The 19,296-nt window shown below is 35.2% G+C and overlaps 1 protein-coding gene across 2 annotated transcripts; it reads right to left on the bottom strand.

Moving 5' to 3' along the window:
- Positions 1-10,229: 10,229 nt before the first annotated feature.
- On the bottom strand, positions 10,230-17,513 carry LOC149876006 (uncharacterized). Of its 2 annotated transcripts, XM_090075898.1 has the most exons (5): positions 17,441-17,513; positions 11,369-14,188; positions 11,070-11,135; positions 10,754-10,810; positions 10,230-10,595 (listed from the first exon to the last, which is right to left on the bottom strand). In XM_090075898.1, exons 2-5 carry the CDS (start codon positions 14,157-14,159, stop codon positions 10,276-10,278), a joined length of 3,234 nt encoding a protein of 1,077 aa, XP_089932024.1. In that variant the 5' UTR covers positions 14,160-14,188; positions 17,441-17,513; the 3' UTR covers positions 10,230-10,275. The 2 variants fall into 2 exon arrangements, with proteins under 2 accessions (XP_089932024.1, XP_089932025.1); XM_090075899.1 differs by lacking the exon at positions 17,441-17,513 and having other exon boundaries at positions 11,369-14,245.
- Between the last annotated feature and the right edge of the window lie 1,783 nt (positions 17,514-19,296).

Here is a 19,296-nt window from a genome sequence, read left to right on the forward strand (position 1 = left end):
GACGTTGAGGGGGGGGAGGGGGGTACTTAAGGACAGCAGACCGACCAATGGCACGCTTAGGAGAGACCCACGTGAATGCTACATTTTCTTTCTATGTACGCTGAATCCGCTCAAAGTCTGGAATTTCCAGCATTCACGTGTCATCACTCCAGCCACCAGATTGGCCCACACTTTGCACACTTTCAAGACTAGAAACTCACTTGTGCTCAATTTGAGCAAAAAAAAAAAAAAACTAAGTCTCGCATGGCGACAACTTTTCCAAAAGCAAACAAAGGCAAACGAAGGCAAACGAAGAAAAAACAAAAACAAATAAACAAAAACAAAACCGAATAGGGAGAGAGAGAGTGAGTCGACTCATTTCTTTCGACTGCCTTAAACGAGAAGTCTAAAACGTTTAAAAGTTGAAAACTAAGTTTTTTAAATGAACTGCACCGAAAAAACTTTACGACAGTTTAGCTGGTTAAAAACGCAGAGGAAAATATTTTATAAAATTTAAGCGTTCTAAAGATGTCCATTTTTGTTTTTGTTTTTTTTATTTTGGTTTGTTTCTGGCTTGTTTCTTTCTTTAAATTCTAGCGATCGAGCATATTTGAACGGTTTCATCAACCTGTCGGCGCACGTGCTCGAGAGCTAGAACTTTGATTGCTTTTGTTGTTGAGAATTGAGAATGTCCGAGCAGGTTTTTTTATCGATTTCATCGCTTGTGGCGAGGCAAAAATCAAAACGCTTTTTGGACGAAAGAAAAGAGATTAAAAGGAAAAAAGAGAAGAAAAAAAAAACAAAAAAATAGGTTATGTGTTATGAACATTTATTTTCTCACGCGATGACGTCTAGTTTTGTTAGAGTAATTAAAATATGGTATCAAGTTTGTAATTTCTATCTTATTTTTAGTTACGGATAATTGCCAATTATGTCACGTTTAGTATACACAACGCTGTTTTCTTAATAGCAATATGATACAAACAAGTTATAAAAAAAAAAGCGTTCGCTCGATCTTCCTTAGTCAGTTGAACAAAAAGAAATTTTCACAACATATGATTGATTTGGTTGTCCTAGCAAGCTGTTTTAGCAAACGACTAGAGGTTGCAACTGTTGTTCATTGAAAACGAAAAATCTAGCGTCAGCAAGAAATTTTTGAATACATAATGTACACAAAAGTGGCACTTACAAATGAAAATGTAAAAAAAAACTGTTTACCTTGATGCCAGACTCGCAGAGATGTTGTCGCTCGTTGCTATCGACTGCGAACAGCTTTGTTGTTTTTCGAAGTGCCTCTTCATTCTACTTATAGCCGAAGTTTTGGCTTCGAAAAAAAATACGAACGTCGTTAAGCTCAACGAGCTGCTTTAATTGTTGTTCGTGCGAAAACGAAATGCTTAAAACGGATAAAAGTGTTGGCGTAATTACACTTTTCGACCGCGATGCAGTTTGTCAACTCTAGCGTACTTTTTTGGCTCGTGGAGCAAAAGCCTCATGATAATAGCAAAGGCTTAAAATGTCTTAACATGTCAGCAAAGGCTTAATATGCTTAATAAACTGTGGTTAAGCTTTTGCGGTGCAGTTCATTTACAACTTAATTTGCAACTTGCTGGCACAAGCAAACGTTTATGACTTCTCGTTTAAGACAGTTGAGCGAAATCAGTCGACTCACTCATTCTCCCTTTTCTGTTTTGTTTTTGTTTTGTTTTTTTGTTTTTGTTTTTGTTTTTGTTTGTTTTTTTTTTTTCTTTGTTTGTCTTTTGTTTAAAATGTAAAAAACTCGAAAGGAAAGTTGTTGCTTTGTTTGCTTATTGAAAGTTTTCGCCAGTTGCAAGACTTAGTTTTGTTTTTGTTTACTTATTAAAATATCGAGGAAAATATTTGAGGACATCGCATTCTAATGGTGCCTTTATAACAACATCTAACGATTTAACGTTTAATGTTGTGCTCAAAAAAAAAATTCCTTTTATATCTCTCAATGGTCTCCAACGATAAAACTGCCGACCAATCGCAACGATTAAACAGCCAACCAATGGCAGCTCAATGGTCTCCAAACAAGAGACTGCCGACCAATGGCAGCTCAGTGGTTTGAGAAGTGAGATCATTCGATTTCCTTTTATTATCTCCAGTTTGAACTAGTGCTTGGCTTGTGGTGCAGAAACTAAAACTTCCCGTTTTTGTATTTTGTTTTGAATTTCTTTGCTTTGAGCTTTTTAATCGATCGATAGCTTTAGGAGAAAAGAAGAAACCCCTCTGACGAAGTCTTGGCTTTTTTAAAAACGCTCAAATTTTGGCAAACAAATCTCATACGAAACGCTACTTTGATGTCAAGCTTTCGTTACTCCCTACTCCCTTCTAGCGGAGGGCGGCAAAAAGGTGTTGCATCCTAGAGCTAAAAGTGAGGAGGGAAGCAAGTTTTTTTTTCGTTTTGTTTGCTTTTTTATGTTTTTTGTTTTTTTGAGGGGGGAGAGTTAGAGGGTAAGGGGGTTAGGATTAGAGGGGGTTGGGGTTACGGTTTGGAAACCTGGGGACGAGGATATCAAGCAGGAGTTTAGTGTCCACGAGGGGCGTCCTTCGGTTGTAACGTGCCGCTAGGTGCACGCGTCTAGTCGTCTCGTTGCATCGACCTAGAGGAGTTTTCTGATAGATCTTGCGCTTTGGGCTCAGTTAATCGGTCTGTATCCATTGTAAACACGGTGTCTGCCGTTAGAAAATCGTTAACCAGGCGTTTGTGAGCTTTAACAACCATCCCTTTGAGTTTAAAACGAACGTTTCTTCAAAAGCCACTCGAGATGGAGGTACTCACGGAGGTTTGTTACGGTAACAACCCTGTGGTTTGCCATCTTCTTTCTTTCCGCAGCGTCGCAAACGCATCGGCCGGTCTCTTAGGTGACGAAAAAACGTCTGATCTCTCGACTGGAATGCTTAACGTACTAAGATTAGTAGAGTTAGTACTAAGAGTTGCATCTGGCCGCCGTAATTTTCTTCGATGATGTCTTGAAAATTTCGTGACGTCGTTTTCAAACCTCTAGGGTCGATTTTAACCTTCGACCTTAAAGTCGATTTTAGCCTTCGGTGTGGCTCTGTACAACTTTTGCGGTGAAAAAGCTTGCGCGGAGTCTACAGTTGTATTTAGCCGACAGACGCTGGCAACGCAGAAACAGAATGACTCTTGGGCGGCGCAAACCGAGCGTTCAGCAAATTTCTAGCATTTTACGTCAAAGCGGACAATCTGCACGACAAATAAAGCTAACTTTCTCGTTGCAACAGTTAGTCACTGGATCGTTGGACGAGTGTGTACAGCTGTTTTGCGTCGAAAGCCGACCGGTGGTCGGATGCGACTCTTCTTTTCATTCGAAAATCAGAACCTGGCCATCAGTCGTGTATCACCATCGAATGCTTAATGTAGTGATTTCTCGAAACGACAAAAGCTTGTAAAACAAACAGCTTCGCTGTACTGTTGCCTAATATGTTAACGGATGGCCAGGAACAACCTTGGTCTGTAATGAATGAGTTCGTTTTTCCATTCGAGGCACTAATTACTGCAGTTTTAAAAGTCACCTAAAGTATAAGCTCATCTCTCCATTCAAGAAAAACAAGCATCAGAGTTTCGGAAAGTTTGCATGCACGACACCACCATCGATGATACTTAAACAAACAGAAAATGAATTGCAAAACAGAACCACTGAATTGCAAAACATAACAACGGACAGCTTGTAAAATGCATGGTGATGAGCTTCTTCAATCCAATCAAGGAACCAAGCATCACAGTTTCGGCAATGGTGCATGTGCAAATCAGCAAACTGTGATACTTAATCAAACAACTTCACTGTTTTGCTTAGTTTAAGAACGGATGGCTAAGAACAACCTCGTTAGTGAGTATGAAGTCATCTCTTCATTCCAGGAATTAATAATAATCAGAGTTTTAGAAGTCTCTTACGTGCGATACTACTATCAACGGTACTTAATCAAACAGCCTCTCAGAATGGCCTAGTTTGAGAACGGAAGGCTAGGAACAACCTTAGTAGTGAGTCATCAGTTCAACTTTTCATTCAAGGAATTAAGCATCTAAAATCTGAAAAATAAAAAGAAGAGCTCTTTGTTAGAAGTTCTTATTTTTATTTTTCCTCAACTTCTATTTCTTTTCTTTTTTTACTTTTTTTTTTTTAATGATAGTTTTTCTTTTTTTTTATCTATTTTGTTCGTTTAAATTAATACAACAGGCGTTTTAGGTCGTTTCTGTAACATTATTTAACACTTTAAATTGTAATAAATATTTGAACAGAAGAAAATCCCTTTCGTAACGTTAAAATGTCATAAGAACATTTCATCTTTACCAAATACGCTTGTAAAAATAGTTTCACTTTTAAAGTTTGTTGTATATGTCTTTTAATTTAGTGAATCGCAATTTGGATTTTCTTAGGCGCACATCTACTTTAGTTGCTTTTTCTTAAAGAAAGGTCACCAGAGTTTTCTTACACAGCCCCTGCAGCATAATCTTTAACAAAATACTCTTTTGAAAAGTTTTACATTGAAATAAACAAAAGCCATTTGCGTAAGTAGAGATAACTTAGAGAATAAAAAGTGCATAAACGCCTCGCTACTTTGATGAAGAAGAAACGGATGACTAAATGCAACTTTTTAATTTCGTGTGCTATCTCTTTCGATTAAGGTACTTTTTGAATATTTTTTCAAAGAAATGTTAGCGTAGTTTTCCTTTTTTAAATTTAAATCATGTTTAAAGGTAGTTTTTGAATGTTTTTTCAAAGAAATGTTAGCGTAGTTTTCATCTATTAAATTTAAATCATGTTTAAAGGTAGTTTTTGAATGTTTTTTCAAAGAAATGTTAGCGTAGTTTTCATCTATTAAATCTAAATCATGTTTAAAGGTAGTTTTCGAATATTTTTTCAAAGAATTGTTAGCGTAGTTTTCCTCTTTTAGATCTAGCTTATGTTTAAGGTAGTTTTTGAGTATTTTTTCAAAGAAAAGTTAGCGTAGTTTTCCTCTTTTAGATCTAGCTTATGTTTAAGGTAGTTTTTGAGTATTTTTTCAAAGAAAAGTTAGCGTAGTTTTCCTCTTTTAGATCTAGCTTATGTTTAAGGTAGTTTTTAAATATTTTTTTAAAGAAAAGTTAGCATAGTTTTCCTCTTTTGGATATAGCTTATGTTTAAGGTAGTTTTTAAATATTTTTTTTAAAGAAAAGTTAGCGTAGTTTTCCTCCTTTAGATCTAGCTTATAATTCAGGTAGTTTTTGAATATTTTTTCAAATAAAAATTAGCAAAGTATAGTTTATTTAGCATGACATCACAAAATACTAAACTCAAAAAGGCAAGATAAAGTATAAGATAAACGTAAAATAAGATATAGATGAAACAAATGTTAGGCTGCATAAAATCAAAAACTGCATTGCCTATCATAAACACAAATGTCTAGTGAGAGCTTTTAAAGGTCGTTCTTTTCGTCTTTTAATTTGGTGAATCGCGATTTGAATTTTCTAAGGCGCACATGTCTTTCAGTTGCTTTTTTCTTAAGGAAAGGTCGCCAGAGTTTTTTTACGCAGCTCCTGCAGCATAATCTTTAACAAAATACTCTTTTGTATATCATTACATAGAAATAAACAAAAACCATATGCGTAAACAGAGATAAATTAGAACGCAAAAGTGCATAAAAAGCCTCGCTACTTTGCTATAGAAGAAGTGGATGACTAGATACAACTTTGTAAATTCGTGCACTACCTCAATGGATTAAGGTATTTTTCGAAAGTTTTTTAAAAGCATAAATAGCGTAGTCTTCCTCTTTTAAATCTAGCTTATGTCTAAGGCAGTTTTTGAATAGATTTTCAAAGAAAGGTTAGCGTACTTTTCCACTTTTAAGTTTAGCTTATGTAGCTTGACAAAACAACACACAAAAAGACAAGATAAAGTATCAGATAAACGTAAAATAAAATATAAATGAAACTAAAGTTAGGCTGCATAAAAAACAAACAACTTAATAATCTACTAGACATGTTTAAGTTGAATTAAGTAAAGTCCTTTGCGCAAATTTGGGTAAATAAGAGAGTAAAAATCCATAAAAAGAAGAAGTGGATGAGTAGATACAATTTTTTAAATTTGTGTGCTATCTCTATTGAATAAGGTAGTTTTCGAGAGTTTTTTCAAAGCAAAATTAGCGTAGTGTTCCTCTTTTAAATCTAGATTATCTCAAAAATAGATTTCGAATAGTTTTTCAAAGAAAGGTTAGCGCAGCTTTCCTCTTTTAACATTAGCTTATGTAGCTTGACATCACAGAACACAAAAAGATAAAATAAAATATAAGACAAACGTAAAATGAAAAATAGATGTAGCTAAAGTTAGGCAGCATAAAAAACCAACAACATAATAATCTACTAGGCATGTTTAAATTGAATTAAATAAAATCCTTTGCGCAAAAATAGGTATGTTAGAGAGTAAAAGCGCATAGAAAGCCTCGCTACTTTGCTGTGAAAGAAGTGGATGACTAGATACAACTTTTTAAAATCCTGTGCTATCTCTATCGATTAAGGTAGTTTTCGAAAGATTTTTCAAAGCAAAAATAGCGTAGTCTTTCTCTTTTAAATCTAGATTATGTCTAAGGTAGTTTTTGAACAGCTTTTCAAAGAAAGGTTAGCGTAGCTTTCCTCTTTTAAGTTTAGCTTATGTAGCTTGACATCACAAAACACAAAATTCAAAAAGACAAAATAAAATATAAGATAAACGTAAAATAAAATATAGATGAAGCTAAAGTTAGACTGCATAAAAAAACAACAACGTAATAACCTACTAGAATCTAATAAAACCCTATGCACAAATGTAGGTATGTTAGAGAGTAAAAGTGCATAAAAAGCCTCGCTACTTTGTTTAAGGTAGTTTTTGAATAGTTTTTCAAAGAAAGCTTAGCGTAGTTTTCCTCTTTAAAGTTTGGCTTATGTAGCTTGACATCACAAAACACAAAACACTAAAAGGAAAGGTAATATAAAAGTTAATCGTAAAATAAAATGTAGGTGAAATAAATGTTAGGCTGCATAAAAGAAAAAAAAAATCGTAACATAATAATCTTCTATATATGTTTGGATTGAATTAAATGAATTCCTTTGCGTAAATATAAGCAAACTAGTGAGAAAAAGTGCATAAAGAGCCTCGCTACTTTGCTGCAGAAGTAGTGGATGACTATATGCAATTTTTTAAAATCGTGTGCTATCTCTATCGATTAAGGTAGTTTTCGAAAGTTTTTTCAAAGTAAAAATAGTGTAGTTTTCCTCTTTTAAATCTAGCTTTTGTCTAGGGTAGTTTATGAATAGATTTTCAAAGAAAGGTTAGCGTAGCATTCCACTTTTAAGTTTAGCTTAAGTTGCTTGGCATCACAAAACTCAAAACTCAAAAAGAAAAGATAAAATATATGATAAACCTAAAACATAATATAGATGAAACTAAAGTTAGGCTGCATAAAAAACCAACAACATAATAATCTACTAGGCATGTTTAAATTGAATTAAATAAAATCCTTTGCGCAAATGTAGGTATGTTAGAGAGTAAAAGTGCATGAAAAGCCTCGCTACTTTGTTAAAGGTAGTTTTTGAATAGTTTTTCAAAGCAAGTTTAGCGTAGTTTTCCTCTTTTATGTTTAGACTATGTAGCTTGACATCACAGAACACAAAGCTCAAAAAGGCAAGATAAAATATAAGTTAATCGTAAAATATAGATGTAACAAAGTTTAGACTGCATAAAAAACCAACAACATAATAATCTACTAGGCATGTTTAAGTTGAATTAAATAATGTCCTTTGCGCAAATATAGGAAAGTTAGAGTAAAAATCCATAAAAAGCCTCGATACTTTGCTGAAGAAGAAGATGACTATATGCAACTTTTTAAAATTGTGAGCTATCTATATCGATTTAGGTCCTTTTTGAGTACTTTTTCAAAGAAAAGTTAGCGCAGTTTTCCCCTTTTAAGATTAGATTATGAAGCTTGACATAACAAAACACAAAACTAACAAAGGCAAGATAAAATATAAGGTAAACGCAATATAATGTATAGATGAAACTAAAGTTAGGCTGCATAAAACAAACGGGTAACAATACTCTTCTATGTATGTTTACATTGAGTTAAATAAAATCCTTTGCGCAAATATAGGTATGTTAGAGAATAAAAGTGCATAAAAAGCCTCAGTACTTTGCTGTAGAAGAAGTGGATGAGTAGATACAATTTTTTAAATTTGTGTGCTATCTCTATCGAATAAGTTAGTTTTCGAGAGTTTTTTCAAAGCAAAATTAGCGTAGTGTTCCTCTTTTAAATCTAGATTATCTCAAAAATAGATTTCGAATAGTTTTTCAAAGAAAGGTTAGCGCAGCTTTCCTCTTTTAACATTAGCTTATGTAGCTTGACATCACAGAACACAAAAAGATAAAATAAAATATAAGACAAACGTAAAATGAAAAATAGATGTAGCTAAAGTTAGGCTGCATAAAAAACCAACAACATAATAATCTACTAGGCATGTTTAAATTGAATTAAATAAAATCCTTTGCGCAAAAATAGGTATGTTAGAGAGTAAAAGCGCATAAAAAGCCTCGCTACTTTGTTAAAGGTAGTTTTTGAATAGTTTTTCAAAGACAGGTTAGCGTAAATTTCCTCTTTAAAGTTTAGCTTATGTAGCTTGACATCACAAAATATAAAACTCAAAAAGACAAGATAAAATATAAGATAAACGCAAAATAAAATATAGATGAAACTAAAGTTAGGCTGCATACAAAACCAACAACATAATATTCTACTAGTTATGTTTAAATTGAATTAAATAAAATCCTTTACGCAAATATAGGTAAGTTAGAGAGTAAAAGTGCATAAAAAGCTTTACTTTGCTGAAGAAGAAGATGAATAGATGCAACTTTTTAAATTCGTGAGCTATCTCTATCGGTGTAAGGTAGTTTTTGAACAATTTTTCAAAGAAAAGTTAGCCTAGTTTTCTTCTTTTAAGTTTAAATTATGTAGCTTGACATCACAAAATACAAAACTCAAAAAGACAAGATAAAATATAAGATAAACGCAAAATAAAATATAGATGAAACTAAAGTTAGGCTGCATACAAAACCAACAACATAATATTCTACTAGAAAAGTTAGCCTAGTTTCCTTCTTTTAAGTTTAGATTATGTAGCTTGACATCACAAAACACAAAAAGGCAAGATAAAATACAAGGTAAACGTAAAATAAAATAGAAGTCAAACAAAAGTTAGGTTGCATAAATACAAAAACTGCATTGCCAAAAATAGAATTTGTTGTCTAGAAAGACCTTTTAAACTTTGTTTCTTTCGTTTTTTGACTTAGTGAATCGCGATCTGGTTTTTCTTAGGCGCGCTTGTTTCTTAGTTGTTTTTTTTGTAAAGAAACTTTATTCAGACGTTTTTTTTTACGCAACTCCTTTAACATTATTTTTAACAAAGTATTCTTTTATACGTGTTTACATTGAAATAAAACCCTTTGCGTAAATAGAGATAAATTAGAGAGCAAAAGTACATAAAAAGCCTCGCTACTTTGCAGAAGAAGAATTGGATGGCAAGATTCGTGTGCTTTCTCTTTCGTTTAAGGTACTTCTTGAATATTTTTTCAAAGAAAAGTTAGCGTAGTTTTCCCCTTTTAAGTTTAGCTTACGCAGCTTGACATCACAAAACGCAAAAACCAATAAGGCATGATAAAATACAAGATAAACGTAAAATAAAATAGAAGTGAAACAAAAGTTAGACTGCATAAAAACAAAAAAAAAAAAAAAAACATAATATACTTCTATGTATGTTTACATTGATCTAAACAAAATCCTTTGTGTAAAGATATGAAAAAATAGAGAGTAAGAGTTCATAAAAAAGCCTCGCTATTTTGCTGAAGAAGAAATGGATGTCTAGATCTTTTAAAATAAGGAACTTTTTGATTTCTTTTTCCGAAAAATGGTTGGAGCAGTTTTCCTTTTTTAAATTTCACTTATGCAGTTTAACATCACAGGAAATATTATTTTGCTTTTTAACAAACTCTTAAAAACATCAGAAGTAATTCTAAATGCAACTCTATTAAAAGTTTTCACAGAATAACAAAACGACTTCTTTTTTTTTTTTTTAAAGATAAAAAAAAGTTTGAACTATCTTTAAATAAGAAATGTGAGAACAGTTTAACAGAACTTCTTGTTTATTATGTCTTTAGCGAAACAGATAAAAATATTTGCAAAAGCATAGATAAAACAAACTACACAAAAGGCCCATCTTTATTGCCAAACTGAACAAACTTATCTAAACTACATAAATGGTTTCACGATATTGCCATATTGAACAAACTTTTCTAAACTACCCTCTTTTTGAATTTTTAGCTTCATGTTTTTAATTTTGTCTTTAATATGGCTTTGGTAGGAGTACTTTTGCAAGACATGAATGAGCTTGTCACTGCTATGATTTGCCAAGATGCCAAGGTAATCTTTGTACGAGCAACTTGAGCTTACATCTGTAAACACGTCTTGCAAGATGTATGCCAACACCAAAGCTGCACATCGTGGAAAACTTCTGGTGTTGAACCATTCGTTGTGGCCAGGGCAAGCATTCAGCTCTTCAACTATTTCATCTAAAATTTTACAAACTCAAGTCATAACACAAAGTGATTAAATCAAATATTCATTTGGTTCTGAAGTAAGACAAGATTTATTCTGTTTTTTTATTTATTTTTTTTTTGTTGACCTTATTGTTTGCACTGATAGCAATAACTGGTTTTTGAAAGATTACCTAAATGGCATTGGCTAACTTCTGCTTTGTTTTCCTTTGTTCTTGGCTGAGTTGATCCTGAAATAAAATAAAACCATGTTCATTTTTCTAATTCATAAAAACCATCAACAGTTTCTAAGTGTTAGAGATGATAACAAGCTGTGCATGATTTCTAACGGTGATGTTTCTAACTTCATCATTAGAAATCGGGTAGACACAACTTTCTAAAAGTGCACTTAGCAATGATGGCTAGTTTTTGTTAACAGTTAACCATCTGAAATTGTGCAAGAAGAGGTTTGTGTTTATATATGTTTGTATAAATTAGGTTTTACATTACCGATGAGTTCTTGAGTGAAAGATGGCATTTCCAACTTGATTTTTTTTCTTCTTGGATCTTTTACTTCTAAAACATAATCAGTTTTAGTATCATTCACTTGTATAAACATTTAAGCAATCACAGAATTAGTCCTGCAACAAATACATACACACTTCTGTGTTGTTTTTTTGTTTTGTTTTGTTTTTTTTACAGCTCTAACAATAACAATAGGGCAAGGAGTTGATTTGGGCATTTTCATTTTTTGAAAGCGTGTTGAGATTTGCATAAAAATCAAAAATCAAAAATCAAAAAGAATTTACCTCTGGATGTAGAGGCAAGACTTTGGCTAAATAGGCTACCAACAGATTGAACAGCATAAGGTGAGAGCTGCTTTGCAAGAACAGTACCAGCCTGTTGGACAGGAACAGCTGAAACTGGATCAGATGAAAGAAACAAACTGGGTTTGGCCAATGTTTGCTGAAAAGCAACAAGGCTAGGAGTCAGAGGAACAGAAAAGACCTCTTTTGAAGGACAGAAAGCGACTTGCTGAGAAGGAGAAGCAGAAACAGGTTTGGCAACCACTTGCTCATTAAAGTAAACTGGAGAAAGTTTTGCATGGTGTTCAATAAAATCCGGTTCATCAGGAAATAATGTTAATGCAAGAGGAGAACAAGCTGTGCCAACAGGAACAGCTAGAGTCTGATCTACATCCATACAAACAGCTTGTTCGTTAGGAACTAGTTGTGCAAGAGCAGGGGATAGTTCAAGAACTGGACCAGCGATTGTTTGTTCAGATGGAACAGACGAAACAGGAGTTGAGGTAGGTTCACACAAGAAATCTACGGCATGGTCGTTGCTATCCTCTAAAGGAACATTGTTTTCTACAGCTGGAGAAAACGGAACCACTGTGGTACAGCTGAAAGTAGCAGCACATTCTTCAGAGTCAGAACCGGAGTCTAAATCTTCCTCAAAGATGTCCTCAACCTCATGAAAACCGTACTCCTCTGCATTAGTTTGGAGCCAGTCCATCACATCCTTCTCCTTCTTTGGTGGTCTCTCAGACTTTTCAACAGTCAAAGACTCTATGACTCCGAAGGACTGTCCGATGCCCAGGGCAAAGCGCAACTCCTCTGCAGCGTTCCACTGGGACACATAAAAGCTATCCATTGTGTTCCTGCTGTGCTTCATGTAGAGTGTAGCAAACCGCTCGCGATCTTCTTTGCTGTTGTTGGCAAAGTAAGTGGCTATCGAACCGCGAATGCAAGTGGGAGTAAGACGCTTCATGGGAATGTTTACTTGGCTTTTTCTGAAGCAGGACGTCAGGCAAGAGGAGATAGCAGAGGAACCCATCTGGTAAACAGGCACTCTAGTTGCACCGAGTGTCACACATTCGTCTTTGTTGGGTCTCATCGATGGAAAAAGGGGCCTGTAGCAGTCGCTCAACTCCAAAACAGTCTTGGTGTCTGCAGCCATGTAGTGAGAGTCGTTGACAAGAAGGTCTCTGTATCTCAGCAAATAAATATCGATCAACACTTTCAAGTCGTTCGGCACTAGAATGTTTTTGGCTCCGTACTTGTATGCTGTTTTGTAGCGCTCTTGCACAATGCAATATCCACACTCACTCTTCTCAGCAGCCATGTAGTCTCTAATGTTTAAAAGAGCAATGTTAGATTTTCTTAAACTGTTAATTACAGTGACAGAGAGCAGAAGATGGTTTCGTAGAGACACAGCATTGTCTCTAGTCGGTGTAAGAGACGGCTTTCTAATCGATTCCACTAACTGTCTTACGTATGCAGACTTGCCATATTCGTTCAGCAAACTGACATTGATGATGTTGATGCATTTTTTGCTTTTCACAAGGCTCCTCCTCAAAGAACGAAAGGGCCTCAGCACTTTTTGTAACTCCTCCACCTTGCAGCGCAAACGTCGGATGGCCTCATGAGAAAGTCCGAAATAGACATTCCTGGCTTCACTGAAACGAAACAGGAGACAAAGGTAGACAAGGCGGTTGTACAACGTGTGACAAGACATGGCTTTTGTTTGGTCAAGTTCACTCAGCTTGGAATTGAGCTGAATGTTTTTAAAGTGCATGGAAAAGTATCTATCCTCCAAAACGTTGGAATTGGTGAGAGCGTTCGGGTGCAGCGTCAGCGTGCTGTCACAACATGTCAATATTTCAACAACTGCATTTTTGTAGATCTTTGCTTGTGACAAAGTGTTGTTGTTGGCTACCACAAGCCACTTTTCAAAATCTCTGAAGAGCTCATCTGCTGACTGGTAATAAAAGTGAAAAGCATCTTTGTCCAGCTGAAACAAGAGTCTCTTATCTTCTGTCAAGACGGAGGAGTTGGAAACCAAGTGCTTTAAGGAATTAAAATCAGAGTCTAGGACGGATTCGGTGTTCAGCTCTTTGTTTTCTACAGAGGTGCAGTGGTTTGCAGAAGGAGCCTCGGACGAACCAGCAACTGATGAGGGCAAGCTTAAAAGAGGATCAGAGGAAAGAACCGGAGAAGAAAAAGAGGAGGAAGGCCCAGGAGCAGAGGATGCAGAGCCTGATGCAGACGCTTGTTCAGCTACTGGCTTAATACCAAAGAAGGCAGGTCGAATAAATTGAGGGACATAGAGCTTGTCGTTGTCGTATCGCTTTGCCTCTGCAATCTTTTGTTTGATCGTCTTGGAATCGTAGAAATGAGTCTCTTTCAAGTGTATGTCCAGTCGGTCGTAATACTTCCAACATTGCAAACAGGGGTAAGGTTTTGGACAGCCGGACTTGCGTTCGAGACGAGCATGCTGAAACTTCCTGACCATTGCAGAGTAAAAGATGGAAGCTTCATCCAAAGTCCAAGAATGATCTTTTTTAGTCAAGTGTCTTTTAATGCTTGTGGAGGAATGTTTGCACAAAGGCATCGGACAGCTAACAGCGTACCTCTTCTTGGTACCATAGAAAGGTACAACCCTGTTTACGGAGCCACACGCTGCAACTAATGCGGCCCTGACTTTGTTTTTGAGCTTTAAGTCTCTCTGTTCTTGTGACTGCCTTCTTTTCTTTTTTTTCGCTTTAGAGTTCGGAGAAGGGGCAACAACAGTGTTGTTTTCTTGTGAAGAAGACATGTTCAGGTGTTTGTTTGCAACGGTTTATGCTAAAAAAAAGAAGACAGTTAGTGAGAGTGTTTTTCTTCTGCCTGCATCCTGGAATCCTGGAATGTTTACAACTGCAGGGAAGAGCTGTTTTTTTCGAATCCTCTGCAAAAGAGAAAAAAGAAAGAAAAGAGAGCAACAAGAAGAAACAAAGTTTCCACTAGCAAATGAAAAAGAATGAGAGCAACTAGCATTACATGCATGGTGGCAGCAGTGATTGCTATTATGAGAAGGAGAATGAGAAAAAAAAAAAAAAAAAAGAAACAAATAAATAAAGAGATGGAGTTTGAGAGGATCTCGCAACCATATGACTCAAAGAAAGAAACTGTGTTGAAAAAAGGCAAGAGAGGGCAAATAGAACTTGCTAACAAGGACAAATGACAGACATAACTACAACAGTAACAACTCTCATTGCAAGCATAATAACAACAGCATCAGCATCACTGACTCAGAGAGTGTTGACATAACAAAAAAGAAAACAAAAGTACAAGCCAAGTGGGGGAACATTAACAAACACTCATTGCAACTATAACAACAACAACAACAACAGCAACAGCATCACTGACTCAGAGGGTATTGATAAAAAAAAACAAGCAAAACAAAAACAAACAAAAAAACAAATAAAAAAACAAAACAAGCAAATTGGGTGAACAGTAACAACTCTCATTGCAAGCATAATAACAACAACAGCATCAGCATCAGCATCACTGACTCAGAGAGTGTTGACAAAATAAAATAGACAATAAGCAAGCAAAGTGGGTGAACAGTAACAACTCTCACTGCAAGCATAATAACAACAACAGCATCAGCATCAGCATCACTGACTCAGAGAGTGTTGATAAAATAAAACAGATTATAAACAAACAAAGTGGGTGAACAGTAACAGCTCTCATTGAAAGCATAATAACAACAACAGCATCACTAACTCAGAGGATATATAAAAAAACAAACAAACAAACAAACAAAACAAAAACAAAAAAAAAACAAGCAAAGTGGCTGAACAGTAACAGCTATCATTGCAAGTAAAATAACAACAACAGCATCAGCAACATCATCACTGACTCAGAGAGTGGTGATAAAATAAAACAGATTAAAAAACAAGCAAAGTGGCTAAACAGTAACAACTATAAATACAAGTAAAATGACAAAAGCAGCAACAGCATCACTAACTCGCAGGGTGTTGATAAAAAAAAAAAGCAACAAACAAATAAAGCAAGCAAAGTGGGTGAACATTAACACTCATTGCAACTATAATAACACCAACAGCAACAGCATCAGTGACTCAAAGGGTGTTGATAAACAAAAACAAAGGCACAAACAAAACAAGCAGAGTGGGTGAACATTAACAACACTTATTGCAAGCATAATAACAACAACAGCATCAATCACTGACTCAGAGAGTGTTGATAAAATAAAATAGATTATAAACATGCCAAGTTTGTGAACATTAACAAACACTCATTGCAACTATAACAACGACTACAGCAACAGCATCACTTACTCAGAGAGTGTTGAGAAAAAAAACAACAAAAAAAACAAAAACAAAACAAAACAGAAAACAGAAGTACAAGCCAAGGGGGGGAACATTAACAAACACTCATTGCAACTATAACAACAACAACAGCAACAGCATCACTTACTCAGAGGATATTGATAAAAAAAACAAACAAACAAACAAACAAAACAAGCAAAGTGGCTGAACAGTAACAGCTATCATTGCAAGTAAAATAACAACAACAGCATCAGCAACATCATCACTGACTCAGAGAGTGGTGATAAAATAAAACAGATTAAAAAACAAGCAAAGTGGCTGAACAGTAACAACTATAAATACAAGTAAAATGACAAAAGCAGCAACAGCATCACTAACTCGCAGGGTGTTGATAAAAAAAAAAAGCAACAAACAAACAAAGCAAGCAAAGTGGGTGAACATTAACACTCATTGCAACTATAATAACACCAACAGCAACAGCATCAGTGACTCAAAGGGTGTTGATAAACAAAAACAAAAGCACAAACAAAACAAGCAAAGTGGGTGAACATTAGCAACACTTATTGCAAGCACAATAACAACAACAGCATCAGCATCACTGACTCAGAGAGTGTTGATAAAACAAAATAGATTATAAACAAGCCAAGTTGGTGAACATTAACAAACACTCATTGCAACTGTAATAAGAACAACAGCAACAGCATCACTGACACAAAGGGTGTTGATAAACAAAAACAAAAACACAAGCAAAGTGGGTGAACATTAACAACACTCATTGCAACTATAACAACAACAACAGCAACAGCATCACTGGCTCAAAGGGTGTTGATAAAATAAAGAAATAAAAACAAAACAAGCAAAGTGGGTGAACAGTAACAACTCCCATTGCAAGCATAATAACGACAACAGCAACAGCAACACCATCACTGACTCAGAGAGTGTTGATAAAATAAAATAGATTATAAACAAGCCAAGTTGGTGAACATTAACAAACACTCATTGCAACTATAACAACGACTACAGCAACAGCATCACTTACTCAGAGAGTGTTGAGAAAAAAAAACAAAACAAACAAAAAAAAAACAAAACAAAACAGAAAACAAAAGTACAAGCCAAGTGGGGGAACATTAACAAACACTCATTGCAACTGTAACAACAACAACAGCAACAGCATCACTTACTCAGAGAGTGTTTATAAATAAAACAAAAAACAAAAACAAGAAACAAAAATACAAGCCAAGTGGGTGATTACTAACAGCGCTAACAGCAGCAACAACAGTGTCTTTAGAAACAACAAACAAGTACAACAGCAACAACTGCTTTTACAGAGTATAACAATAACAACAACATGGCACTAACAACAACAAAAGGGTTGGAATAAAAACCTGTAGGCAAAAGGAGAGCTGCATTCAGACAAGATCGATTACAAAGAGGCTCTTCTTTAGGACAGAGGAGAAACTGCTTTTGAGGGACAGAGGGACTTTTGTTGTTGTGGTTGTTGTTGTTGTTGTGCAGAAACCAACAAACTTTTATTGAACCGAATATAACCGAATATAACCGAAAGTCTTGTTTGCTTCTGTTTTGTGCCATCAAGAAGGGAAAACAAAACATCACAAAACAAACGAAGCAAACGAAACAAACAAACAAACAAACGAACGAAACAAACAAACAAAAAAAAAAAAATTAAAAAAATTAACAAACAAACAAACAAACAAACAAGCAAACAAACAAAAACAAATAAGAAAAACAGAAAACGCAGTACCGAAACCTCGCCATTTTTTATCCTTCCTCAAGCTTTCTCTGGGCGCCAAAGACCGAGAAAGTTGAGCAAACGTGACGTTGAGGGGGGGGAGGGGGGTACTTAAGGACAGCAGACCGACCAATGGCACGCTTAGGAGAGACCCACGTGAATGCTACATTTTCTTTCTATGTACGCTGAATCCGCTCAAAGTCTGGAATTTCCAGCATTCACGTGTCATCACTCCAGCCACCAGATTGGCCCACACTTTGCACACTTTCAAGACTAGAAACTCACTTGTGCTCAATTTGAGCAAAAAAAAAAAAAAACTAAGTCTCGCATGGCGACAACTTTTCCAAAAGCAAACAAAGGCAAACGAAGGCAAACGAAGAAAAAACAAAAACAAATAAACAAAAACAAAACCGAATAGGGAGAGAGAGAGTGAGTCGACTCATTTCTTTCGACTGCCTTAAACGAGAAGTCTAAAACGTTTAAAAGTTGAAAACTAAGTTTTTTAAATGAACTGCACCGAAAAAACTTTACGACAGTTTAGCTGGTTAAAAACGCAGAGGAAAATATTTTATAAAATTTAAGCGTTCTAAAGATGTCCATTTTTGTTTTTGTTTTTTTTATTTTGGTTTGTTTCTGGCTTGTTTCTTTCTTTAAATTCTAGCGATCGAGCATATTTGAACGGTTTCATCAACCTGTCGGCGCACGTGCTCGAGAGCTAGAACTTTGATTGCTTTTGTTGTTGAGAATTGAGAATGTCCGAGCAGGTTTTTTTATCGATTTCATCGCTTGTGGCGAGGCAAAAATCAAAACGCTTTTTGGACGAAAGAAAAGAGATTAAAAGGAAAAAAGAGAAGAAAAAAAAAACAAAAAAATAGGTTATGTGTTATGAACATTTATTTTCTCACGCGATGACGTCTAGTTTTGTTAGAGTAATTAAAATATGGTATCAAGTTTGTAATTTCTATCTTATTTTTAGTTACGGATAATTGCCAATTATGTCACGTTTAGTATACACAACGCTGTTTTCTTAATAGCAATATGATACAAACAAGTTATAAAAAAAAAAGCGTTCGCTCGATCTTCCTTAGTCAGTTGAACAAAAAGAAATTTTCACAACATATGATTGATTTGGTTGTCCTAGCAAGCTGTTTTAGCAAACGACTAGAGGTTGCAACTGTTGTTCATTGAAAACGAAAAATCTAGCGTCAGCAAGAAATTTTTGAATACATAATGTACACAAAAGTGGCACTTACAAATGAAAATGTAAAAAAAAACTGTTTACCTTGATGCCAGACTCGCAGAGATGTTGTCGCTCGTTGCTATCGACTGCGAACAGCTTTGTTGTTTTTCGAAGTGCCTCTTCATTCTACTTATAGCCGAAGTTTTGGCTTCGAAAAAAAATACGAACGTCGTTAAGCTCAACGAGCTGCTTTAATTGTTGTTCGTGCGAAAACGAAATGCTTAAAACGGATAAAAGTGTTGGCGTAATTACACTTTTCGACCGCGATGCAGTTTGTCAACTCTAGCGTACTTTTTTGGCTCGTGGAGCAAAAGCCTCATGATAATAGCAAAGGCTTAAAATGTCTTAACATGTCAGCAAAGGCTTAATATGCTTAATAAACTGTGGTTAAGCTTTTGCGGTGCAGTTCATTTACAACTTAATTTGCAACTTGCTGGCACAAGCAAACGTTTATGACTTCTCGTTTAAGACAGTTGAGCGAAATCAGTCGACTCACTCATTCTCCCTTTTCTGTTTTGTTTTTGTTTTGTTTTTTTGTTTTTGTTTTTGTTTTTGTTTGTTTTTTTTTTTTCTTTGTTTGTCTTTTGTTTAAAATGTAAAAAACTCGAAAGGAAAGTTGTTGCTTTGT

This window comes from Hydra viridissima, unplaced genomic scaffold (assembly GCF_058129835.1).
Source record: "Hydra viridissima isolate aposymbiotic clone 2 unplaced genomic scaffold, HvirCarnegie_v1 scaffold_68, whole genome shotgun sequence".
NCBI lineage: Eukaryota > Metazoa > Cnidaria > Hydrozoa > Anthoathecata > Hydridae > Hydra > Hydra viridissima.

Bases quoted from the DNA above. Each gene is read 5' to 3' on its own strand.
- LOC149876006 (XM_090075898.1), bottom strand. From the start codon at position 14,159: ATGTCTTCTTCACAAGAAAACAACACTGTTGTTGCCCCTTCTCCGAAC. The intron at 11,136-11,368 runs GTAAATTCTTTT...ATTATGTTTTAG, and splicing joins TCTTGCCTCTACATCCAGAG to AAGTAAAAGATCCAAGAAGA. The intron at 10,811-11,069 runs GTAATGTAAAAC...ATTTTATTTCAG, and splicing joins TTTCACTCAAGAACTCATCG to GATCAACTCAGCCAAGAACA.